This window comes from Arctopsyche grandis, chromosome 13, assembly GCF_051622035.1.
Source record: "Arctopsyche grandis isolate Sample6627 chromosome 13, ASM5162203v2, whole genome shotgun sequence".
Classification (NCBI taxonomy): domain Eukaryota; kingdom Metazoa; phylum Arthropoda; class Insecta; order Trichoptera; family Hydropsychidae; genus Arctopsyche; species Arctopsyche grandis.
The window spans coordinates 12,813,754-12,840,655 of NC_135367.1; the positions used below are offsets into that span (position 1 = coordinate 12,813,754).

The 26,902-nt window shown below is 32.7% G+C and overlaps 3 protein-coding genes across 3 annotated transcripts in view; 2 read left to right on the forward strand and 1 right to left on the reverse strand.

Moving 5' to 3' along the window:
* spd-2 (centrosome assembly protein spindle defective 2) overlaps positions 1–26,099 on the reverse strand; it is a 92,653-nt gene extending 66,554 nt beyond the window's left edge. The window contains exon 1 of the mRNA XM_077444354.1: positions 25,339–26,099. The gene's annotated coding sequence lies outside the window, so the exon portion shown is untranslated. The remainder of the gene's footprint in view (positions 1–25,338) is intronic.
* Positions 8,122–17,534, forward strand: Cdk5alpha (Cdk5 activator-like protein). Its single transcript, XM_077444215.1, has 2 exons — positions 8,122–9,146; positions 16,888–17,534. Exons 1-2 carry the CDS (start codon positions 8,385–8,387, stop codon positions 17,290–17,292), a joined length of 1,167 nt encoding a protein of 388 aa, XP_077300341.1. The 5' UTR covers positions 8,122–8,384; the 3' UTR covers positions 17,293–17,534.
* Positions 26,100–26,576: 477 nt separating the features above from the next.
* Positions 26,577–26,902, forward strand: part of cutlet (chromosome transmission fidelity protein 18 homolog) — a 42,041-nt gene continuing 41,715 nt past the window's right edge. The window contains exon 1 of the mRNA XM_077444355.1: positions 26,577–26,718. Coding sequence (XP_077300481.1) covers positions 26,640–26,718 — 79 coding nt within the window. The 5' untranslated portion in view covers positions 26,577–26,639. The remainder of the gene's footprint in view (positions 26,719–26,902) is intronic.

Sequence of the window (26,902 nt, forward strand, 5' to 3'; positions counted from 1 at the left end):
CGTGAGCTTACACGCATCGCTGATCCCTTGATCCAAATCGACAGATTTCGAAGAATGCTGAAGACTCTAAATTATGCCGAAGTAATCTGATAACCGCTGATAAATATACTTCTAAAAAAACGCAGTGCGTATTATTATAATTTGCGTAAAGGCGTCTCGGGAATGTTTTACGCGACCTTCGTATGTCGCTAGAGACGCGGGTCAATATGACTCGTACGAAAGAGTAAATATTCTGAGGAGTCTACACGTGCCAGTCGTTTAGTCAAGCGACGCTTGATTATAAAAATGAAATCTTTGAAGAGACAAGATTTGAGCTGTTAAAGATTGGAAGTCTGAGTAATCAAATAAAAAGTAATATCCGTACATACATATATTGTAATTATATATATTTGCATCATATGTAATTAAAATATATGGTGACACATAGTTTTATTTTATCTTTAATTTCTACCTGGAAGGCCCAACAGGTATACCCCAATGCACCTTTCTGGCCAGAAACATTTTACATTTGATACAAATATTATTAATATTATACAAAGTATATAAATACATGTCAATTAATATCCACAGAGACATTTATGGTCAAATTTGCAGCATTTTAAACAATTCAGCGAAATTTGAGATTGCTGAAAACTCGGAAAATGGGTAAGGTTGCCAATTTGTTGGAACCGTTTCAATAAAAAACAGATAAATTGGCAAACTCTGATAGGAAACGATCGACTTGGAGTCACAAATTCAAAGTCTGGCCAGCAGAAACCAGTGGGGTTTGAACCGGTGACCACTTTTTCAAAGCATTATATGCTAACCACTAGTCTATTCTGAAATAAATACAATATGTATGTAGTATGTACCTATGTATATATAGAATGTTATTGATATATTTGAGAATACTCTCATGATTGTGACCACTCTGTTCAAAGAATTATATGCTAACCTAGGGCTTCTAAGTCGGCTCAAACCGAAACCGAAAAACCGACTTTTTGACTGTTTTTCATAAAACCGAAAACCGGCTTTTTTGACTCGATTAGTAGGCTTTTTAAGGTTTTCTTTAATTAATGTTTTGTTCCTCAAAACTAACAATTATGAATTTCAAATTTTAATGAAAGATCAAAAAAAATCGGATGTGACCAACCCATGACTTTATCTATGTATTTGAGGAATATAAGAAGGTTACAAAACAAAATTCGATATTGAACTAATAACTATGATAGCGATACAAATTGAGCGCAAATATATGGAAACTTCCACAGGACAAAAGTTCTACTTCCGACTGTCGGATTTTGTTCAATTTTTTTTTATTATTTAAAATCAGTATAATTATTATACACATTATATATAAAGAGGATAAAAATAATTTAAAAGGTCAAAATAAAATAATGAAATATTGTTTAAAAAAAATACTACTTCCGGTTTACGAATTCTGACCAAAACAACTCTAAGTTAGTACATAAAGAACACAAATATAAATTTTCAGCTTAATACGTTCAGTGGTGTGGACAGGATCCAGGCGACAACATTTTTGACATTTCTAAGAGGAGAAAATCCCACTTCCGGTTTATTCAATTTAGTTATTTTATTTTTATTTTTACTTAAAATCACTATATTTATTATACACAATATAATAAATATAGTGACGCTTAAAATAATCAAGACGCTTAAAATAATTTAAAAGGTTTATTTTCATCACATTAGTACAAGAATTATACTTGAATTTTTTCGTGAAGATCACACATGTTTAAGGGCGGTTTCAGACTAGCGTATTTTTCTGCGCGTACACCGTCGTTTCGGCATATGCGCTTACACACGCGCTACATTTCGCGCTTCAATAAACCGGACTCGCGTACACGGGCTTATTCCAGCGTGTTCGCTCCAACCGGTAGTGGTGATTTAGTATCAACATGGATAATACGAGCTTATAAGCGCGTCTACGCTCGTACGAGTTGCGCGTATGTAGAACGACGCGCCTATACGCGCCTACATGCACTTAAAAAAACGAGATTATACGCGCGTATAAAACGCTAGTCTGAAACCACCCTAAGGGGTCGAAAAAAATATTGGAAGAAAAATCGAACAAGAGTAAACTGCCACTTCCGGTTGAGGGATGCTTACCAAAATTAAAGACGGAGAACAGGAGGCGGTCGATCTGTGTTTAAATAATCACAAGATCGCGCCAGTAGTGTAGTTTGTCGGGACTTTAACCCACTGCGAAGAATATGTCCAGCTGTTTGATCTCCTTTTAAGTACCAGAGATTCGATGACGTTGCATATATCAAGCATTCTCAATGGGTGTTTCGCGTATCTGTAGGGCTAAGATCATATAACAAAGGAAATTGTGAACCTTTGAATCGTAGGATGTTTGGAATATGAGCTTGTAATGTACATATGTAAAACAAAAACCATTCGCTGTGTGTAATGTAATTCGTTTCTGATTGGCTGTCGTTTCATATTCGAATAAACAATTATCTTTAATAAAAAAGTTTTATTAAAGATAATTGTTTACTATTAGATTTGCCCTATTTAAACGGTTTATATTACAAGAACCACTGATTTATAAATAAAATAAAGGCAAGTTTTTGGGTTTTAGAAGTCTACTAGTCGAATTAATTATGTAGCTTTAACCTTTTCGTTAAATTTTGATTGGAATGTTTGAAACATCTGAAATATTTCGATGTCAAAGCTAGCATAGTTTCTGAAAGCATTCCTGATTGGCTTTGCTCGGTAAACAAATCAACACTCGCATTGCTATGTATGTACGTATATTCAAGGTATTTTCACCGCACAAAGCTGAAAGCACGTCGGAAAATTGAAACAATAAAGCTTATGCGTTTTCATATTTTTCATTTTTGAATTCTCGTGCAAAATTATCTCGTAAGAATTTAGCTTCAATATAAAATAATGAAAGCATAATTTGAAACAAAATGGAATTACGCCCGGTGGTAATATTATATGTAATAATATTAACCAGCAGCATGGACTTGTGGTTAGCATATCATGCTATGGTCAGTGTGGTTATGAGTGCGAGTCACACTGGTTGCTGCTGGCCAGACCTTGGTTTGTGACCAGTTCAGTCATTTCCTATCAGAGTTTGCCAAATTTTCTGATTTTCATTGAAACGATTCCTGCAAAATTGATTCCTCCCCATTTCTCTCGCACAATTTTGAGTTATAATGTTATATCTCAAGGTTCGCCGGGTTTCTCTGCATAGATGTCTCTGTGAATGATTGTTGTATAAAAATTCGTATTGTTGTATAAATGTTTGTTGATCGTATTGTATACGATGTTTGCAATGCACTTTGCTAAATTTGACAATATATGTCATGTATAATTTCGAATTATGTAATAATTTGTATTAATATATAATGTTTCTTGATCTGTATAGTAAACTCGTCGCATTGGAATGATCTATAATGACGAGTGTATAGATTTATTGAATAAAATAAAATGTATTTCAAAACTAGGAAAAGTACGTGTCTACTTCATCCAATTTTACACTGAAAAAAATATATTATTTTTTATACATTTTTATTAAATGTAGGTGCCATGAAAAGTTGCCCCAAAGCGATACCTTCGACAAAAATTGTAAAAAAGTACATACTTATTAAGACAAAAACACATTATATATGTACAATGTACGGTATATATAGATTTTATTGGTGGCCGTCACCGCATCAAAAGTCGAAAAATTTAAATCTTTATGACGATTTTCGTTTACCACGCATACAAGAGCGGGTAGTATATACATATATGTACATACATATATCAGTGGCGTGCGGTAAAATTCTCTCTCTTTTTGTCGTACAACCTTATTTAATTTGTATCTCAACCTTTTTGTCGTACAACCTCTTGTATCCTGCCCGTGCACATTAAGTAAGGCTGTACGACAAAAAGAGAGAATTTCACCGCACGCCACTGATATATATATTATATGTATATACATAGTACCGTTTACCATGCATACATTCTTTTCGATATTTCGACTTAAGATCTTTGGATTTTCGATCTTTGCTTTCCGATATTTGCTTTTCGATCTTTCAACTTTCGATGCAGTGAACCAGACCCAGATTTTGTATATATAGGTGGGATTTAAATTTGAAATCATATTCAAATAGTGGTGGCGTAATGAATGGTTTTTGTCAATTTTGATGAATGACCGTTACAATAAAGACATCAGATAAATTGGCAAACTCTGATAGGAAAAGATCGACTTGGAGTCACATATTTCCAAGTCTGACTAGTAACACTACAAAAATACTCGGAATAAAATCTTTTCAATCGAGATCCACCCACGGGATTGAACCTACGAACCTCTCAGTGGTTAGGATTAATTCAACCACCAATCTAGCAGTTTTTTGATTTATTAATCGAATAACTACTTGATTCTGGCCTCTCTCTCGGTAAACAATGGCTTAACTAAAGACCTTCGCTGTATTACATCTAGATACAACCATCTAAACATCGATGATTTAACAAAAGCAAAAACCAATGGAAATTACATGCGCTGTTTATTAATTCATTTGACAAGAGGTTAGCAGCGTATTAATTTCAATAGGATCTTCATTATTATTATCATTTTGCTTTATGTTGGAATATTATAGACAAAAGACTTTGTCTACATAGAATACAAATAGAGCTGATCACTTCCGATAAATGATGGTAAATTTAGTTTAATTCCCTACGCATGTTCAAATTACTTAATACACAAACAATTACATAAATAAATACGTTTATTTTTTCAACTACCTTAATAAGTAAACAATACCGTATCTATTGATAGTGTTTATAATAAATAAAGTAAAGAAGATAATTTAAAATTTATGATTAGAGGACTCATCAGACTCTACAGTTGGTTCATTCAGTTGTTCACGTCACCCACGCTTTATCGCCGTCTCGTGAATAAATAAATAAATAAGTAAATAGTGGCACGTCAAAGACTATGTACACTCCCCAAATAATAACGGAGATAGTGGGTTAATGGCGTCGTTAGAGCGAAATGACACTAATTGAGTTCGGCGAAAATACCTATACATAGAAGTGTCTTCGCAGGAAATTCAGGATTTTCTGCCAGAGAACGCACTCGGCAGCTCATGGATTTCCCAAAGATTTTCCGAGAACATCACAAATTGGCTCGAAAGCTCCGCATAACGCTCTGGCAATCCTTCAACGTTGTTATTATTATACGATGCGTCGTAGTCCCGAGCTTAACGAGATCATTCTGTTCGGGCTCGTTTCCTGAAATTGTATCCTGTGAGTGTCCTATTTCTAAAATCGTTATTGTTATCTCTCTTCCAATTGTTGTATATGTATATAGATACTTTTCCGGACTATTTTTACTTTTATGTGTATGAGAATTGACACTTTTTGTTAAAAAAATATTCGTTAAAATATATAATGTGTGTGTACATATATGAATTTATGTAAATTTATATCTTGATATTTTTCTGGTAAGTGAGTTTTCTTTTGGTGGCAGCTTTTAATATTGTTCTTTTACTGTTTTTATTTCCAGTGCTTGCGTTTTCCATCCGCTCGGAAAATGAGGTAAAGATAATTGATTTGCAAAACGTTTTATCTTTTTATTTGGCCTAGATTAGTCTGAATTCCAAAGAAAATTTCTGTTGCTTTATATATTAGTCAGTCTTTCATAACCTTTTGATAGATAAAAACCTTTCGGATTCTTTTCTATTTCTGCCAACCTTGTACATACATATGTACATATATGTACATATGTACAACTTTCATCAAATGTTCCACTCCTTATACTCGTACTTAATTCATCCGACCAACTTCTACTCAGCCCTTCCCCGAGTACCATTCATGCACGAAATCCCCTTTCCACATTTCCTCAAGGAAAATAATTGAAATAATCATTTCGTTCATTTCCTTCACTTGGCTGGAAAAATATGGCGATATGCGTTGGCGTATTTATTTAATATCCTAAAAAACATTTCACAATTATCTGAATTTTCACAATTATACGTGAATAATGAATATATGAATATATGATGATTCAATATTCACGTATTCGTTTTCTTAACATTTACATATATATAAAAATAGTAAAATACACATTCGGGACAAAAAAAAAAACAGTATTATTTACCGTGTAGTAAAATGTTTTCTGTCTGCCTTCTGGAGCGTAAAGAATAGAAAGTGGAAATGAATAATGAATTTTGATTTTGTATGAACTTAAAAATTATTGTTTATTAACTCTTGAGAGGTTGACGGTCAATCAATAACTGGTAGATAATTTTTTTTTTCAAATTCAGCACATGCAGACGTCTATCAAACTCAAGCCGACCAGTTCAAGGAACTGGCGACAGAATTATTTCAGTCTTCAAGCTTGCCTCCTAACATAAAAATGCTTGAAATTTAAATACACCGTTAATCCTCCTATAACGCGCTAGATCTGTTCTGTAAGAAAACTGAAAAAAAGTAAGAAAGAAAAGAAAAAATAGCATTTTCTAATTTTCTCTACTTTTCTAACATTTCTAACATAATTTTACAGAATCGATCCTTTATAAGAAAAAAGATTATATGTACACATGTATGTATGTTGGAAAGTTGACTACAGCTTAAGATATACATATTTTCACTGAATATTATTTGTGGCAATGAACTTTTATCTTAAATAACCATCGTAGTAGTACTGTCGGTGGCCATACTTATTGGATCGTTGACCATTTGAATTTTAAAGTAGGAAAATGAGAGTTTTACAGCAACGGTCGTTAACCTTTTGAACCACACGAACCATTTAATTCATATTTAAATAAAAAGGCCTCATAATTTTTTAATTACGGTGACAGATGAAAACGTCTTTTCATATAAAACGCTGTTAAAATTGAATCAAAATGTATAACTTATGACGTCAAGCTGCGACTTTCTTGTTTTTCTTCTCTCAATGTTCAGCTCATGAATTTAGTGCAATAAAAAGGCCACAATTGCCTTTTTATTGCACTAATCAATCAATCAACGAAATTGAAAAATTCTAATTAACGAAATTGAAAAATTGACACACATAAATACAGATAGTGTTGTACCCGATGACATATCATCGCACGGGGGTTGACATATTAAATTATTAAATAAAAAAAATGTGTCGGTTCGATCCGCACGCGGTCGAATTTTTTTCAAATACCTTTTAAATATATTTAATTTAATATCTATATTCAATTGTTTAATATGAAAAAAAAGGTAAAAACTACCTACCTATCTACATACATGTAAACAATATAAAACATCAATAGAAAAATTAATTAATTAAATAAATTTTCAATTAATGATAAATTTTCAGCCAAAAAGAAAACATTGGTAGCAAATAATATACATATATAGAAGTTTTTTTTCTTTTGTTATTGTATTCGTATATATGTTTTGGCAGTGACAGACAGAGAGACACACATACAGAATAGCAATATTATATATGTATATATGACGATTCGAAACGATTGTTTATATGTATGTAGGTAGGTGAATACACCCGATGAAAATTTCATCGGGTCTATCACTAGTTTTCAATGTTTGATAAACCGCCGCTGGATGCGGTCTCCGTGACGAGCCGGAATGTGAAATTACCGAAAACGCAAATATCGGAAGGCAAAGATCGAAAATCGAAAGATCTTCCCGTACCGTTTACCATGCACCCTTTTTTTTTTGATCTTTCGACTTAAGATCTTTCGATTTTCGATCTTTGCCTTCCGATATTTGCGTTTTCGGTAATTTCACATTCCGGCTCGTGAGGTAGACCCCGCTGGATGTATGTATATATGTAATTAAAATAAAAAAAATATATGGCCGATTTATTGTGAGCAAAAAAGTGGCCAGCGACTATCGCACGGCCAACGGCTGTATCGAACGAATTTACTTGAATAAATTTTGATTATTTGTTCAAGACTGTCCAGATCGGTATGTGCAATGTGCGTGCGTGTGTATGTGTGTGTGTGTGTGTGAGTGTCGGTATTCAGCGAGTGCATCTGGAGTGCATCGGAGAGGTTGTGTGGGTCGGGGGGTGCATGCAAATGCTGTGGGGCGGCCGGGCCGCGGCCGCGGTCACGTGACCGCGCCAGACCTTATCGATCCCCCGGCAGGGGCATGCGCGCCACCATCGACCTAGGGGGTGGCAGGGGCGGGGGCGGGGGCGGGGGCGAGGGTGCCAGGGGTAGGCGAGGGGAATCGTACGCGCGCGCCACCGCCTCCGCCACTCAGCAGACGCGGCCGCAGCCGGAGCGCGCGCCCCCCGATGCCGAGTTGCCGTGCGGCGCCGCCCCCGCGCCCCGCGGTGCTCCGCGGCGCGCAAGCCTGATCACACCCCAAGACCCATTCCCACAAGCGACACCAGCCCCACCTGACCCACTTCCGAGTGATGAAAGCCTGAACACAACCCCGACACCATGGGCACCGTGCTCAGCTTCAGCCCGCGCGACCGCCGGCCCGGCGGACCCGCACCACCCGACTTCACCCTCAACAACTTCAGCTACGAACAGCTCAACAATGCCAAAAACAGGGAGAATAAAGGAGTCACAGCATCGGCAGGATCGGCTCCCGCCCTGCGAGCCTCCAGGGACAGCCTATCCCACAACCACCTCACCATCACCAACGACAACTCCAAGATCATATCGGAAAAGAACGCGCTCGAGAAGAACCTCAAAAAGCACTCGCTTTTCATAAACGCCCTCTCGTGGAAGAGGTTCTCGACCGCCAACAATAACAAAAAGAAGCTAGACAACAAGAACAAGAATCTAGCCGTGTTCAGACAACCTCTAGCCGACAATGTGCATCCGGTCGTCGTCGACAAAAACAAAAACATTGAACAGGCGTCTCTCCAAGTGAGAGGTGCTCCCACTTGCTACTTCCCAGCTGCGCCTTTGGACATGGTGCGCACCATCAACACCAACAATAACTCGAATCATTTGCAACCTTGTCCAGAGAAGCTCGTCACCAAGACTAGCTTGCTTGCGCCGGTCGCCGCCGTTCAAGCTCCGCCGCAACCCTTGCCCAGGAAGACTGTCATCCAGGCGTCCACTTCTGAGCTGCTGAGATGCCTCGGATTGTACCTACACACCAAGTGCTATCGGCTCAGAGACTTTCAGGCTGGAGACGCCGTCATGTGGTTGAGAACGGTCGATCGCAGCCTGCTCATACAGGGATGGCAGGTAACGTCATCATACAATATTTTTCATTTCAAATGATTTTTCCTACTTTCATTGATCATACTAAACAAATATTCCAATTTTCTACAACGAATATAAATAGCACTGCATGATTATTAAAGGTCTACATTTTACAAAAATTGTACTTTGATTTGGTACAAATACAATATTTTGTCCATTTTATTCACCCACATGGTTCTAATGACATATCATCACTGTTCTAATGATATAAAGATAAAATTTATGTGACTTATTGATCTTTTTTGTAGTATTACAAACATTGTGTTTTATATTGTTACATTTTATAAATGTACATAATGTACATATGTAGATAATGTGCTCATTTACTTTATTCTTATTTGTAAAAAATTGAAATATGACTTACATTTTGATCAACATCCAACAATTTTACTATATAATTAATTTAAAAAAATTTAAAGGCAGACTTTTTATAGTTAATATACATAGTACAAATACTTTTAATGTAATGTTAACATAATACATCTACATACATATGTATGTATAATAGAATCACATATTAACCTGCTCACATATGTATGTATGTGCATATGTATTTTTGCATTATTATGTCCAATTGTTTAAAACATTAATATATTTACAAATTAGATTTCTACTGAACTTACTGTATTTAGAACAAATTATAAAATTCGTAAGATGGCTTCAAAACATACATACTTATGTATGTATGTATATATTTAAAAAAAAATAGACACATATAATTTGAAATTAGCATTTATTTCTACTTGCAAATTATTATGATTTAAAATTATTAAAATACAAATTTAGGTTAAGATTTAGAAAAATGTTATTTTATAAATATCCTTATTGATCCATTCGTGTATGATCATTGGTTTGATCAAAAGCTATACGCTTATATTTATTGATATAATCTAGTAGAAATACGGTCATAAATTATGATAGAAGTAAACAACAAACTTGACGATGAAAGGAAAAATATTATCGACAAAGTTAATAACAAAGGAGAGGAAAATTGCGGATAAGCTTTCAGAGCGTGTGAAGAGAATGACTAATGGACGTCTGGAGAATACACAAAATGGACATCGATACCTTCAAAAGAATCTCACATTAAGAACACAAAAAAAGTGACGAAGCCCAGAATACAAAAGATCAAACTGAAGAAGGCGTGGCATTTGATTCTGTAGAGTTCGCGACACGAAGACGACGCCATCGCATGCACTTTTTTGCATCAATTGCGACGATGCGATATTATTATAAAATGTATTTTTGAATATTACTACACGCACGATACAAAAATACTACATTAAAAAATCGATTATAAAGCGCTCGCTTTTTTAGTATCTCGTGATCAATACACGTGATATTACAGTGAACAAAAACAAATTCGTATACGTATTGCGTCACATTGCAGGTACATTCGCATAACATTTTTTTTGCGAGATTCCAACGTTTTTTAAGCTTTTTTAATTCGCGTGTTGGGAAATATTGATCTTGTCATATGCGTGGCGATTTTTTCTGACCAATAATTCCAATCCGTAAAAATTTACGTCTTTGTTTCCTTGGGGCTTACTATTATAGCTCGCTCGAATTTAGGGGCTGGCTTTTACGGCCACTAATAACGTGTTTCTTGAATGAATTATTCAGCTTTGATGTAAAGTAACATTGTTCGATTAATATAAATACAATATTCCGGTTGTTATAAAAAATATAATCATATTTTGTGTCGGCGGTCCAAAATGTATCATCTTATTTTGTACGCCGATAACTCTTAAAATTTTCAATTAAAATATAGACTAAAAATAAAATAAATAAAGGTAACTTATTGAATTTTATATCATGTAATAATTTTTCTTAAAATATTAATTATAATAATTTAAAGTCAAATAAATAAATTTGGTACTGTTGTATTGAAGCCTTTGAGTCTAAAACAATCAAATGTATCAATTTCACTAAATCGATTGTTAATTGAAACTTTCTTGCCTTCAATAACAAAAAGGTCACAAGTTGCCGACCCTTTCGCTTATTCTCCCTTATTTGACGTCCTCAAATTGAGACTTACAGGTATCGATTTTGTTTTACATTACTTGCGAACTGTAGTTGATGCACTCGAAGGGTTCACAGTTCAAAATCAACAGGTTAACTAAACTAATTTAACTAAACTACTAAAGATATGCATTATATATTGATTCATTCAGTATATAATATTTAAGCGTAATTATATCATTAGCCGGAAGCGGACAAAGTGTAATAGAACGAAGCAACTGGAAATTACTATCAAATTCGATTTCGGTACAATAATCTTTTGAATGTGGGAAATTTTATTCGTAAACCGAGTGGAACTAATTTAAAATGCATCGATTAAATTACTAGTCGACAATGTAATAATTACATATATTTGTGGAATAAAGAATTTAAACTGACTGTAGCATCATATTTGAATAATTATGATATAATTGTTACGATAAATATTGAAAATTTTACAAAATATTTCATGCGAGTCGAGGTATGATTGCATTTTTTTCCAAAAATAAATTTCTATATATGAAATTGAACGATTTTATATTTCATAAATAACATACTTTCTAGAATTTTCTGCGATTAACTTTCTTGTCAAAAGTAATAGTTGATATTAATAATATATATTTTTTTTACAAAAATTGGATAAAATGAGTAGTCTTTCTTGCAACGACGATATTAAAAAAGTGATATATTTTTAATATAAAACACGTCACACCAAATGCGCAATTTGTTGCGAAAAATTATTTTTAACTTCGGGCACAATTTTATAATTATATTAAAAAATTTATAATTTACGCGCTCGGCTCAAATGCGGCGTCTCTAATTTATTCCCATGGAATTATCGCCGAAATTTAATTATAAAAGTCTGCAGTCTCTCAGCTTGAGAGCATCTGATGATGAATATTAATATAAAATGCGGCAACTTTGTTCAAGTTGACGAAAGCCTCCATTGATTTAGTAATTACCGATTTAACTCCTTAAAATGAGTATGCGATAAAATGAGTATATATATATATATATATATATATATATATATATATATATATATATATATATATATATATACATATAATATATATTTGTATTATCATCATCATCTTTTACAGCATTGGCTCAAAAACGTTTTTTCCCCCATGGACCCCACCCTAGCTTGCCTAATATTGAATTTTGCTAAATTTATTAACTGTAAATTTGCCTTTTGAATTCGCTGTAAACCATTGCTGGATGAAGGCGTCTCTAGCACCCTTCCATTCGTCTCTATTTTGCGCAACTCTCATCCACCTTACCCCACACATTTTTCTATTTCCCTTGCAGCCTCCTTTCCACTCTTTTAATTTTCTCAAGTACCAGTCTATCACTTATTTTGCTCACCTTTCGTTCATTCTTATAGCTACGTAACCCACTAATTGTTATTCCTTTCTCTCTCTCCACTATATCCACTACCTGTAGCAACTTGTCCATGTGGGTTGCGGGGCTACAGACCTCCTAGTATAGTACACTAGTTGTTTTACCCGGCTTCGCTCAATATTTCTAATATAAAAAGCTTAAACATGGCGAATCTAATAGTAAATATTCATTTGTTTTTTTATTAAATTTATTTGAATCGAAAAAAAATAAAGTAAATACATATATCGAATCGAAACCATATCGAATCGTCGTCATAGAAACTTTGATTTGTTTTCGATGTTACCAACCAACATCACATACATACATACTTACAAAGTCTCTTTCGAAATTATATATTAGAATATGCATGCTATTTTTGTTTGCATTTGATCACCGGTATGGTCAACGAGCTATTACAGCCGGTGTCACGACAAATCACTCACAGACTTTACACTCAATATTGTCAAAAATTTTCAATATAAAGCATTGTCAAAAAAACGAATATGGGTAATACACTAGGGATTACAATACCGAAAGTACCGATACCGGTGGTATCGGTATTTGACCGAAAACAAATTTTTGGTACTACCGGTACTATAAACTAAATAAAATCTTTTGAAAATCCGCAGATTTATCAAAATAATTGATCTGACTTTTACAAACGATTGCAGTGATCATAATTTACACATTAATTTGACTCTACATATATGATTTGATACATGTGTCATTGCATTGATCAAAAACTATAACTGCAGAGATGAATCGGGCTGTAATGGTTCATCTCTGCAGCCCGCCACTATACACTACCCTTGTCATACTTCTCACTCATGTATTCCGTTTCCTATTTCTCCTCATTATGCCGAGCATACAGCGTTCTATACTTCTTTGAGTGCTTTGAATTTTGCGTAACATTTTAGCGTTCAAAATTCAAGTTTCACGTCCATACGTCATACTGGCAAAACACATTGATCGAAGATCTTTTCAGGCAAAGTTACATTTTCGATTTAAAAACGGTGGACATTCGCCCAAATTCACTCCATTCCAATTTCATACGTCTCTTTATTTTCTCTTCGTTACTACATGACATGTCTATTATTTGCTCTAAATATAAAATTTAATCCCTTTTAATAAAATCAAAAGAATCTACTATATTGTTTGTTTTAAAAGGTTGGTAATTTTTCCACTCAAACAAAATTTGAAAGTCTTTAAAAAATTGGTTGATTGATTTTTACTCCATTATCGTATATACTATGTATGCATATATAACATAGAGACGCATCTGAATTGAATAGTTTGTATTAATATTACACAATGGGTTGGATCTTTGTTAAGTAATGTTACGTTAGTTACCATCGTCGGCTTATTTGAAAATAATCTTCAGCTAATAAGCTCAATAAGCTTTCATTTAAGCTTTCAATAAACTCAATAAGCTTTCATTTTTAACCCATATTTTGAAATTCCACAAATTTAATCAACGACCTTACTTTTTTCAGCTGTATATGTATGTACATACATCTTATTGAGAATAATCAAATCACTTATTTTCGTTTGTCATCCATGTTATATCCACTCCACTCCACTTTAGCCTGTATAATACCTACACTACATATTTATACTGCCGCATTCTGATTATATTATATGATACTTCTAACCCACACGTTCGATTTCGATTAATTCTCTTTATTTGGATTATAAATATAAGTTAAATACGTAAATCAAATGAAATTTTACTCTCATTAATTTAATTAATCATTTTTCTATGTTATTTTAGTGATAAAATCGCTTGTTAGTCACATCATAAATTTTCCATTCATATATATGTATATGTATTTAAATATAAATAGTAAGCGTCGTTCGATCGCATACGAATAGCTAATTTCCCCAAACGAATTCGTACGTACATAGTTGATTACGTCATAGCCTGTAAATTTTCATTGGCGTCGGAAAGCCACCCCACTGGATAATATGGGTGACCTTATTTTCGGTCTCACATTTGAGTAAGACGTACGTCACTGCAAAAAATCGAACTGAGAGTCTTTCACGCAAATGTTTATCCCCGATTTTCGGATGTTTGTGCGTTAAAAACAAACAGTTTCGGCGAAAAAATCAATTGCGTCTGAGCGAGACGGAGAAATTTTCGTCTGCGACGCGAATTTCCTTTTTGGGATAGGTTGTGTGTACGTACTACGTACGTATCTAATAAACGATGTCTGTGTCGGAAAATTTCTCATTTTCCGCGAGTTAGCCGGGAATATCGCTTTGTCGAAAAGAATGGATTTTTTTAACGACGGGGATTTTCCGGGCGCGTGATGCGAATTTCAATAGATAAATAGAATCACATTAGATTTCAATGGGGTGTGAAATTTCCGTCGGGGCTTATTGTTTATTTTGAACGGGGCGTGGCTTACAATATCATATAATGCGTCATTGCAGATATTCGCATGTATGGTATGTATGTTAGTACGTATGTAAATAGACAATGTCAGTATGTTTTTTTCTGGAGAATTGTGGTTTAGGAACATTTTTAAAATTATAAAATATATTTATTCTATTTTAAATTTTTTTTAAATAAATTTCCGAGAACAAGTGTACATATGAATGTTTAAGATAAGTAATCTTAAACATTCTTCATGTATTATACATATTTCAAAATAAATGTGTAAGGATTGTAAATAGGTTTTTGAACTCTTTTTTCTATTATGCTGTAGATTAACATTAGAATAATATAATACTATGATTACTAACCAAATTAAATTAAATTGTAAAATAGAAAATGATCAGTAGATCAGTAGCTATTATAAAATAGATGTAAGATGTATTGTGAACATAATTTCGTAATAATAAAAAGCATTTAAAAATCGAAAAATAAATGTGTAAAAAGTAGAAGAGGATAAAAATAATAATCAACTTATATTTTTGAGTAAAAAGTATGAATTGAACAAGCTTTTGTAACTCTTCTCAAAACCTTGATTCAGTATGATGAGAAAATACAGATACAATTCATTTATCCATACAGACATGCAGGGCTGCCGAGAGGAATCCCGGGCCCTGGAAAAATAATTCCGGACACTATGAAAAACTAAAGAAGAGATCTTATAGATATATTTTTAAGAACTATTAGAAAAATACCTGTACAAATGTTAGTTGCTATTTTTTAAAATAACTTAAAAAGAAAGTATGATACAACATAATAAACATTTAGCATTGAATTAATATATATGTATTTTTTTATGTAGAATAATATAAAATATCAATATCAGTCAATCGAAAGTCTCGACACGGGGGCCTTCCGTATAGTCCGGGCACTGGAACTTTACCCTAACTTCCCCCGGGCCCTGTATGCATGTACATATAAAAAAAATATATTTTGCAAGGCCACCGTTTTCAACTAAGAACTAGCAAATTTGGTACACAATCTCATGATACTCACATAACTCTTATGTGAGTGAGAAGGGGTCGGAGAAGTGCTCCTGTATAAAAACATTCACAGTTATCTATGTATGTACATATATACGTAGATCCTCTAAATTTGAATTAAAGTTGTAAACATAGGTATATTAAGTAAATAATTATGTTCCATAGTGTTACCAGGTACATAAAATCTTATATATTACACTACATCTTTATTGTTAATGGCTCACTTTATATATATCATCCAAAATAGATGCATTATATCATTTATTTTCATTCTTTCACAAATTTTATTATAGTTAGACATAGTTTTTTTAAAAATAAGAATAGTTATACATACATAATATGGTATTCTTAATATCAATATTAATCAAACTGCTTTAGAATTATTCGTCCGATATAAACAATGTATATAATTTTTTATATAGAAGTTAATGCCAGTACTACTCTGATTTTTTGAAAAACTTGAAACATGAAACTTTTTTCAAATGTAATATGAATTAATGTAATATTGTAAAAATGTATCATACATACCTATGTATATGTATATATGTACGTATGAATACATATTTTCCATTTAATTCACTTTATAAATAGTTGAAGGGTTTACAATACATAGTACCATATAAGGTTTCTTGTTATAGTGTTCATAATATCTAGAGGTCAGAACCTTACATGAAAATATTTTGTGTTGGATAGCAAAAAATTGATTTTTATTGTAAACATACATACATAATACTGATAAAATGAATATATGTGTATCTCATTTAAAATTTGAGAAAATAATCAATTAACTAAAAATTTGAAGACCATTTATTTTTAAAGTAATCAATTTTTTTGAATGGAAAGAATTTATATTTAGAAACAAGTTTTATAAAATATGTAACATTGTTGATGGAGATTCAAGTGTTTAATTAAACTTTTTCAGGATGTCGCCTTCATAAATCCGGCCAATGTTGTATTCGTTTACATGCTGGTGAGGGAGCTCGTCGATGGCGAGGACATAAGCCGGGAGCAGGATCTGCAAGCGGTCGTACTCACCTGCCTTTATCTGTCGTACTCGTACATGGGCAACGAGATTTCATACCCGTTGAAGCCATTCCTCGTCGAGGACTCCAAAGAGAAGTTCTGGGACAGATGTTTGCTGATAGTCAACCGGCTATCATTCAACATGCTGCGGATAAACTCAGAGCCGGGCTTCTTCACGGAAATATTCACCGAGTTGAAAGCATGCGGCGTCGGCAATATAGTAACAAATACTGTGCCACCGCCTGTGCAAAATTTGAACAATGTCTCAGTCGGTACTTGCAATACAGTCAGTACCGCAGCTTGACGCAAGGAAGTGACCGTTGTTCGACTTTTACTGGCCGACCAGCCGAGTCAGGTCTAGCGGCCGAGCTCGGTGGCTCGGTGTGCACCCTCTCACTAGTCAAAATGTTGATGTTAATGATGAGCTGACAGGTAAACCGAGGTAATAAAATAACGTCTGTCAAAAATCAAAAACGCCTACAATACTCGAATAGGAAATTATTACAATGCCCGTTAACAATAAATAAGTTTCAAATCCTACGTCTCAAAAAAAAAAAAAAAATTGCAAGATCGAGAGCCTTGAGAAATTCCCTTCCAGTTTCAGGACGATCCAGTGTGATATTCATGATTGTATTGTCGATACCAGTGGCGTGCCGTCCATGGAAACATTCCAAAAAACATTTAATTTATATAAATTGAATTAATTTTTCAAATATTTAAAATACTTAAAATAAATTAATATAATATAAAAAATAGGGTAAGTATAAAGCTCTATTGCATTGAATAAAAATTTTATTAGGTATTTTATTATTTATTCCCACGGTTTAAAGTTGCCGCACGCCACTGGTCCGTAATATAACGGCATTGCCAAAAATAAGACTACATACAATATGAAAATGAGAAGCCTCTATACTTTTGAGTAATAATATATGCCTCTAGTATTAATTTGTATAAAAAGATAACATGTATGCCTATATTTTGAAAATGAACCATATTTTAATTTATTTTTGTTAATTTTTACATAAATTTTGGACCCGTGAATATATTTCACATAAGCTTCAGATGCTTTTTGAATTATACTTTGATTAAAATGTATATTATTATATATTATAAGATCATTTGTTACAGCACAAATGTTCTTCGAATATACGAGCTTCTAATTAGCCTATTTACATTTTCACTATATTCACAAAATTCAATAAAATTTTAAAATACATACATCATATTAAATAAAGTAAAAAGGTCTAAATATAAGACTACTCATGTACAAACTGCCATTTCAAGTCAATCGACAATAAATAATAATTCCATATTAAAAAATAAGCATCCATCTCCATTTTTTGAATATTAAGTTATTTTATTATTCTAAAAATACTTGATCACATCCAGATCTTACCGAAAGTTAACATAATATGTTAAAAAATTATGAATTAAGATATTCATGGTTCTCAATTTATGTAAAAAAATAAAAATAAAGTGCATATAGTCAATTTACACTTTCAACTGTTCTCAAACAATCAATCCATAACATGAATTTCAATAGCTTATCAATGTTGAAAATAATGATGTAAATTTTTCGTATATGTACATATTTACATATTAATATGTATGTACATATGTACATACATATTAATTTAACAACAAATTATTTTTTCGAAAAACATGATGATATTTTATGGATACGATTGGTTTGATTGATAAGTTTACTTGTATGTAATTTTCAATGATCGATATCAGGTTATATCAAGTCAAAAACACTCTCAACCGGCTTTACATTCTCACGACGACATATTTTATTTTAATAAACTTTGAGAATCACAGTCTGAATAAAAGTCAACTTAATTTTAGACAGCTAGATAATTTCCAGAGCTCAATGAAGTTATCGGACTGAGATCAATTTAATGCCAAAGATTCTAATATCAAGCACTAATCGCTCATTTGAAGAAATATTTATATTTCAACATTTTTTGCACAAAAAATGTTTCAAATATGAACTTTTTCTTCCAGAAATTATTTTGAAAAAATTTAAAACATTCGTAGATTTTACAATATGAATCTCTTGATGTAATACGAAGACCGGCGATCACCAAAAGTGCATATTGTGGATCATGGCTTTCAACAACAGGCTTGCAAAGTCCGCAATATACAATCAGAGTCATCGCTGTATGAAACAACGAAGCAAGGTTTTTAGATGTGGGAAAAAACATGATTTTTACATGTAGTTTCCATTATTGTACGAGGCAAATTAAATACAATTTTAATACAGGCAGTTCGAAAATCCCATTTTAGTAAATATTTGATATTATAATTATATGAATGTGGAATAGAAACTGAATTTACTATTAGTATTGTAAAAACTTATTATTAATTTTAAATTTATTCGATACTTAACATTCTTGAAAATTTTTTCAAAAAAATTGTAAAAATACTCATTTTTTATATATAAAATTTATGTAGTATGTATTTATTTCGATTCTATTCTTTACTTAAATTATAATGTGTTCGTGCCTTGAATATGTTTTATATAATTATTCAATTATAATTCTTTTCGAACATCACCATGTGTACTATAATATACAACAACAGAGTCTCACATCATGAAAGTATGTAAAATAAAAGTTTAGTTTATTTTTAATACATATGTATATTAGTTGTGTCTAGTAGATCGTGTGAATATTTTATTTTAATTTTATCATTGTTCATATTATAAAATGAAAGTTTTTTATGTTTAACATTATTATAGTATCTTTACGTCATCTTTTCATATAAAATTAAATCTATATATTATATGAAATATTTGTAATTCTATCACACAATCTAATATTTCTATTGAAGATTCTTTTTTGCATAGTCGAATTTCAGTTTCTGTAATTAGACACTAAAAGAGTTTAAAATTTTAACTTAAGATTATATGTAGATGATACTGTTTGCAATGATAATTTAATACATATGACAGTTTTTATTTGCATTACATTCTTTTAATATTGATTTAAATTATATTTAATTTGTAAACGTTGTGTTATAATTTAATGGCAATATTTTATAGTTATTTTGTTCCGAGGCTTTCGTTTTCTATGTTCAATGAACGTTTCTTTATTTTAATATTCAAGGTGCATTTAAGATCTATTAGAGATTTTGAGGGTAGATAATGAAACAAAAATGTCATGAAATACAATGTAATTTAATAACCGTATCGTTCATTCCAATGGCAACGTAGATATGTAAAATATAATTAGATTTATCAGTGAACTGTTGATGAACTATTTATGAAGGAAGCAGAATTTTTATTTGTTCACTTTTTGGTGTTGCATATTCGTATTACCGAAGAATTCATTGTGTATTTATTATAATGAAAATAAGAGACTTTTATTCTGAATAGAACTCCACTTTTGCCTAAATAATAATATAATTTGAAATTACTTGAATTTGTTGCTCTTAATACCATTTTTAGAGACACGTATTTTGGGCATTTTTAAAATATGCTAATAGATGCTAAATTCGTGAAATATGCGAATAGATGCTAAAATAACAAACAAAAGTGAAATTTGCATAATAAAATTTATAAAATTAATAGACAATTTGAAAGGGTCTTCCTATCCCTTTACCCATTTATTATGTGAAGAAATTGAGGGGATAAAACAGAGCTTGCAGTTTACCATAGACGGTGTTTTTCATTTCGAAACCAAGCAACTACTTTTGTCTACTACTGTAAACAAAAGAAGACAGTTGGAGCTGTGTATCCAAAAGGCTGCTCAAAAAAGCGTCTTAAAACTAGACTCGCACTCAAGACTAAATGAGACAAATCTATTCCTCCAAGCATTGAGTAAACTATTCAATTCATCTGTGGCAGTTACAAAATCTAATATTAATGTTAAAGAAACAGTTTTGCTTTTTAGAAACCTGCCATTGTTTAATGTATTAACGGAGGCTCAATGTTTGGAAGGATATCAACACTTTTTTAGACAATTAATAGAGAATATAAAAAATGAATCCACGCCGGATATATTGCTATTCTTGATGGCAACAAAAATTAAATATGAAGAGTTTGGTTTTACAGCTCTAAAATCTATTTGGTGTCCCGTCAATAGTGAGGATGCTGAAAGGTATTTTAGTAAATACAATATAATTGTTATCGATCATCGCACGAATCTCAAAAAATAATCTGTAGAAATATCTCCATGTTGAGTTTTAATAAATTTTAATTTGTACTATATTTTTATATTCATATTTTTTGTTTTTGTATTTTTATATTCATGTTTTTTTCATTATAATTTTAATTCCAAAACATTTTTCAATTTTTCTATTATTTTTTAATGGTTGTTTTGTCTTGAAATTGTATATACATATGTATATACATTTTATTAAAATTCATCGAAGTTTTTATTTTTTAAAATTAAACTCTTCATAAAAATAGATGCTAAAATTGAACATTTTTAATGCCCTAAAACGCTAAAATGCAAAATGAAATAATAAAATTGACAAAAATAGATGCCTAAAATACGTGTCTCTAACCATTGTTCATTTTGTTTATGGTTAAATGAGTATGCAGGCAATCCAATAAAAATGCAATAAATCTTGTCATTACAAGCTTTTTTTTAAACTAAAAACAGTAGATTTCATAAATATTCAAATGTCTCATGTTAGATATTATACAACTAGTTCAGTAATTTATATGCCATACCAAATAAAATGTTTATAGAATTATTAAATACATAGGAATACACAGGCCACGATGATCTAAAAAATTAGGAGTGTAATTATTATTAAATGTAAATTGTGTTACGTGTATAAATATTAATGATTGTCTCATTGAGCCAGGGATGTGCAATACGTATTTGTGAAGAACGATTGATCGTTCAATCTTTATATTATTGTGTAAATGTTTTGCATTTATTATTATTTTTGTTGTTGTTATCGAAATAAAGTGAATGTACGTACGTATGTGTCGACGGAATATTTAAGAAATTATCGTATGGGTTACTCGAAAGTTTATTTTTCTTAATAGTAGGAAAATTCGTAAATTTGAATAGTTATGTATACATACATATAATACAAATTAGTAAAATCTCATTTGATTATTGAAACTTTTGCATTTCAATTGTACATCTGAATAATATGACGAATAATTTCGAATAAATTTTCTTACAACATGAACTAAAATGTTTGACATTACACTCATAATTCTCATTATTTTTCTTCTTGAGGTTTTATTTTGTTGAAGATTTGTAAAATACTCGTATTAGTTTTATTTTTTGTAATGTATTTTTGAATTGCAAGCCAATTCAATTAATTAGATTTTTGGGAAAAAAGTAAGCCACATTTATGTATGTAGTTTCAAGATTAAAATTTTGTAATGCAAAAAATCTTTCATAAATATTATGTACTATGCATAGGCATAATTTTGTATTCTACTACTCTATATTACTCGTGATATAATTTATTTATTATTTAGATTATTCTGTGATTTTCAAGTTATTGTGATAGTATTTATTTGATATATTTTAAAATATAATATATTTTTACGTTCTTGTTTTTTTTAATTAAATATATACATATTATATTGACAGACATTGTAATACCTTAATATGTTTTCTTTTTGTTTTTTCAATTACATGTACCTTAGTAAAATATATAATCAGGGTAGTGTTAAAAACATTTTCTCTGATGAAGCTCAGTCCATTTAGTGATCAAGGCATTATAAGTACTTTATAAACAGTGTCTTTGCAATTATACTGTTGTTTAATATTAAAAAAATAATGTAAATACCGAGCCCGAATGAATAAAATAAAACAAATTTCTTACGTAAAAATCTTTCATTCTGTTTGTTGTTAGGTTATCCATTAAAAATTATGTAGATACCTCGGCAATTGAAAACAGTGACAAATTCTTATAAGTTTTTTCAATATTTAATCTAATATGATAATACTTTTTGTTTGTTTGGATTTTTATTTGTGGGATGCAATCCTAAATACAAAATATAAATCGAAAATATTTAAAACTCGTAAGCATTATATTAATTGTAAGTATTTGACATTGAAAAATAGATATGTTTTACAACTTTTATATTGGATTTATATTTTAAAATAGAAATTTCAAAATCTTGTACACCACTATAGCCATCTAATAATTTGGTTCAAACTAAAATTCAAGTAGGTATGTATGTATCAGGTGTCCAACATATGGTTCGCTTAAGTATTTATTCATAATGAACTCTTGATTTCCAAACCTCAAATACTGCAACAAATTTATAAAAATTCCAGATGTTGAAATACAATAAAGGAGGTTTCTAAAAATATTGAAGTTCATCATTTAACAAGCTGGCAATAAGATTTTACTTTTTTTTATAATTATGTTGTGTTATTTGAAATGTGGACTGTTTCTAATCATTAAAGAAATAAAAATTAATTTTCTACTTACTTTAAAGAATTTTATGGGTTAATTACAGGGACGTCATTTCAGCTTTTTCTTAGGGGTGGCAGGAAAAAATTGTACAATTTTTTTTTTATATCGGAATAAAAATGGAAAATATTCTTTGCATACACCTCATCGAGTTTTAAAATATAAAAGAATAAGCTTATTTTTGAAAAATGAATTATAAAAATATTATGTAAAAAGATAAAAAAAGCGCCTCAGGCGAAATTTTTTTTCCAAAAATCTTCACATGGTCAGCAAAAATCGTCCATCAGACTGTGTCACTAAAAAACTATCAATTAACTTAATTTCTACCGACTGTCTTTACTTTATCTATGTACATATGTACGTAATAACAATAGATGAAGTTTTGAGATCATGCAAAAAATTCAAACTCAGAATCGATTACGAGTCACTGCCAGCGTCGGTTAAATTTGATATATTATCAAGTTACGAGTATATATAAAATTTAACCGACAGTGGCAGTTTACCGGATTTTTCTTCCACTATTTTAATCGACCCTTCAAATATCTGTGCTCTTCTGCGTCCTTATAAATTATAACAATTCGCTCCACAGATCGAAGAATTTCTAAGAATTTTACCCAAGGAATACCATTTAACAAAACAAAATATAATATAACCTTTTTTACATAGCTTTATTGCAGCGATTCTATTTCGGGCCTAGTCTATGCTACTCAAAAGTAACATAGCATAACAATCATATTATTTCATTAATCTTTAAATTCTTACTGTTTTCCAGTGGCGGCTCGTGATAATTTTTAGTGGCGGGGCTGCACTGAAAAGATGTCTAAAAAATATCACCATAATTGTTCTATCATGTCATAACAGGACAAAATAAGCACAATTTTTGGCGTACGACCACTTACATGTGGATTTAAGTATTATTGAAAAAAAACTAGCAAAATTCACCACCCATTAAAGGGGTGGTGAAAAATTGAAAAAAAACCTTCTATTTAAAATTAAATTCCATTCTTCGGTTTTTAAGTGCTACAAATTTATCAATGACTTTTTTATTTAAGTCCGGTATTTCCCCAATCATTTCTTTTTCTATGCTAATCATAGCTAATGCGGTTAATCTATCCTGCCCCATCGAATTTCTCAAAAACGATTTAATTCTCTTAAGAGCTGAAAAACATCTTTCCGGTTCTGCTGTGGTCATAGGAGTTGTAACAATTATTTTTAAGACGGAAAAAACCTCTATCAGCGAATTTTCAACACCCGTATCACGAAACAAATTATAGATTTTATAAACACTGTTCATATTTTTAAATTGATGAAGTTCATACAATGCCCGTAATTCCGTTTTTAGACGTTGTTTATCCAGCATTGGGTATGCTTTAACGGTTTCGTCGACTTCGGTTGACAGAATATTATCTGAAAATGAAATATTAGTGTATATACAAGGGAAAATAATTTTGCAGCAGACAAATGATTTGTGAACTTAAACCGTGTTAAAAACAGTGTTTTCTAAATTCACACTATTTCAAAACTAAGGCATGGCAGCTGCCATGGCATGCCCCCCCCCCAAATGACGTCACTGGTTAATTATATACATATATTGCATATATTAAATTAAAGATCTTTTGAAGATTGTTGAATTATTTTTGTTTTTAGCTCTATAGTTATAATGTAAAATTACTAAAATTCTTTTCCTAAATACTATGGAGAGTGAACGAATGAGACGACTGGCATGTTAATGCACGTGTTTATTATATGACAGCTGAAGACAGAGTGAGTAGTAGCTCTCCGAACCCAGCCGAGTTGGTTCCCACTCGCAGGAGGCAACCAAACTCGACCATGTCGTATAAGCGAGCCGCCACATCACTCCCCCCCCAGCATCAGCGATACCAAAATTACAAAGAAACAAATTTTACAAAAGAAAAAAATTATTGTTACACAAAGAGAAAAAAATTATTACGTGGGGAGAAAAAAAATTGTTGACGTGGGTCATCCGCTGTGTACATAGGTGTACCGCCCTGAATGGTCGGTAGATTCGAGGGCGGTGACGTCGCGAGCAGGACGGTGGGTGGTCCGATGGTCGCGCCGATGCGATGCGATGCTGCGGCGGCGCCGCTCTTCCGAGGCTGATGTCGGTTGGTGGGGCGGCGGGGGCGGCAGGGGCATCGATGTGGTTGATGATACTCCGAGCTGGACTGTGAGTCGTTGTGGCTCGTGGAGGTGTTGTAGCGCTACCGCCCGTCTCGGCGTGACGACGCTCGTGGGGACGGGCGGGGCCTTGATGATGATGATGATGATGGTGCTGAGGTGGTGTATGTCTTGTGGTGCTGGATGACCGTTCTATGTGTAGTGGATCGCGCATGACTCCACATCCAGCTGTCAAGATCGTCGTCTCATTCGCTCCCCCATTTTTTTAAGCACCTGTCATCGACGTTGTGGCTGGACGTCGGTAGGTAGGTAGGTAGGTAGGTAGGTAGCCGTGTCTGCTCGTTTATTGTCACCCGCGGGCCGCGACGCGTGTTGATGGCGATGGGGGCGCGGCGGGTAGCTTCTCCCGCCTGACTCGGCGAGGCAGGGATGAGCGGCATGGGATGAGCGGCATGTTAAAATTGATCGAGGCTGCGTGGCTCGATGTCGGGGGTCACCAGTATGGAGAGTGAACGAATGAGACGACTGGCATGTTAATGCACGTGTTTATTATATGACAGCTGAAGACAGAGTGAGTAGTAGCTCTCCGAACCCAGCCGAGTTGGTTCCCACTCGCAGGAGGCAACCAAACTCGACCATGTCGTATAAGCGAGCCGCCACAATACTAATACGGGAAACATTTAAGTAATCGGTGATGTAAAAGTACTGCATATATTTATGTATAATAACAAAAAACACTATTTTAATCTTATTTACGATTCGGTGATTATTCCGCACAAAGGGATCTCGCGCACGTCATTAAAATCTCGATCACGGAACATCTAAAAACCCAAATACTCCATTGATTTAAAGCTACTCACGTGAAATATTGTACTAACGAGAACTTGAGTGCCACATATTCCGTATTCGCAATTAATGTGCCAACGATTGTTGTGCGTGAGATTGTTTTTTGCGGAATAATCCGTTTACCCTTATTTACAACAAAAAAGACGCAAGAATATATCTTTTATTTTTTTCTAACCATGGCCGTGTTGTACGGTGCTTGGTTTACTGTCAACGCATGGATGTGGTTGGCGGCAAACATTGAAAGCTAGTCAGCAAGTGGCTTCCGTCATGTCAGACTTCCCGGATCCCGACGAGGAGTTCGAGTTGATGTATGGCGATGATTTGGACGTGCTCAGAGAACAAGAACGTAAGCAGTCTTGCAAATTTAAGCGAGTTAGCCATTTTTGCATGCTCCAACGTTATATACAGAACTTGTTGATTTACAAAACTCTTTTCCAAACACCAAAACCACAAAACGTTTACTCATTTTTATATTCTAATGAAAATAAGTGCACATATCATGAAGGCTTTGATTGGGAACACATTGCATC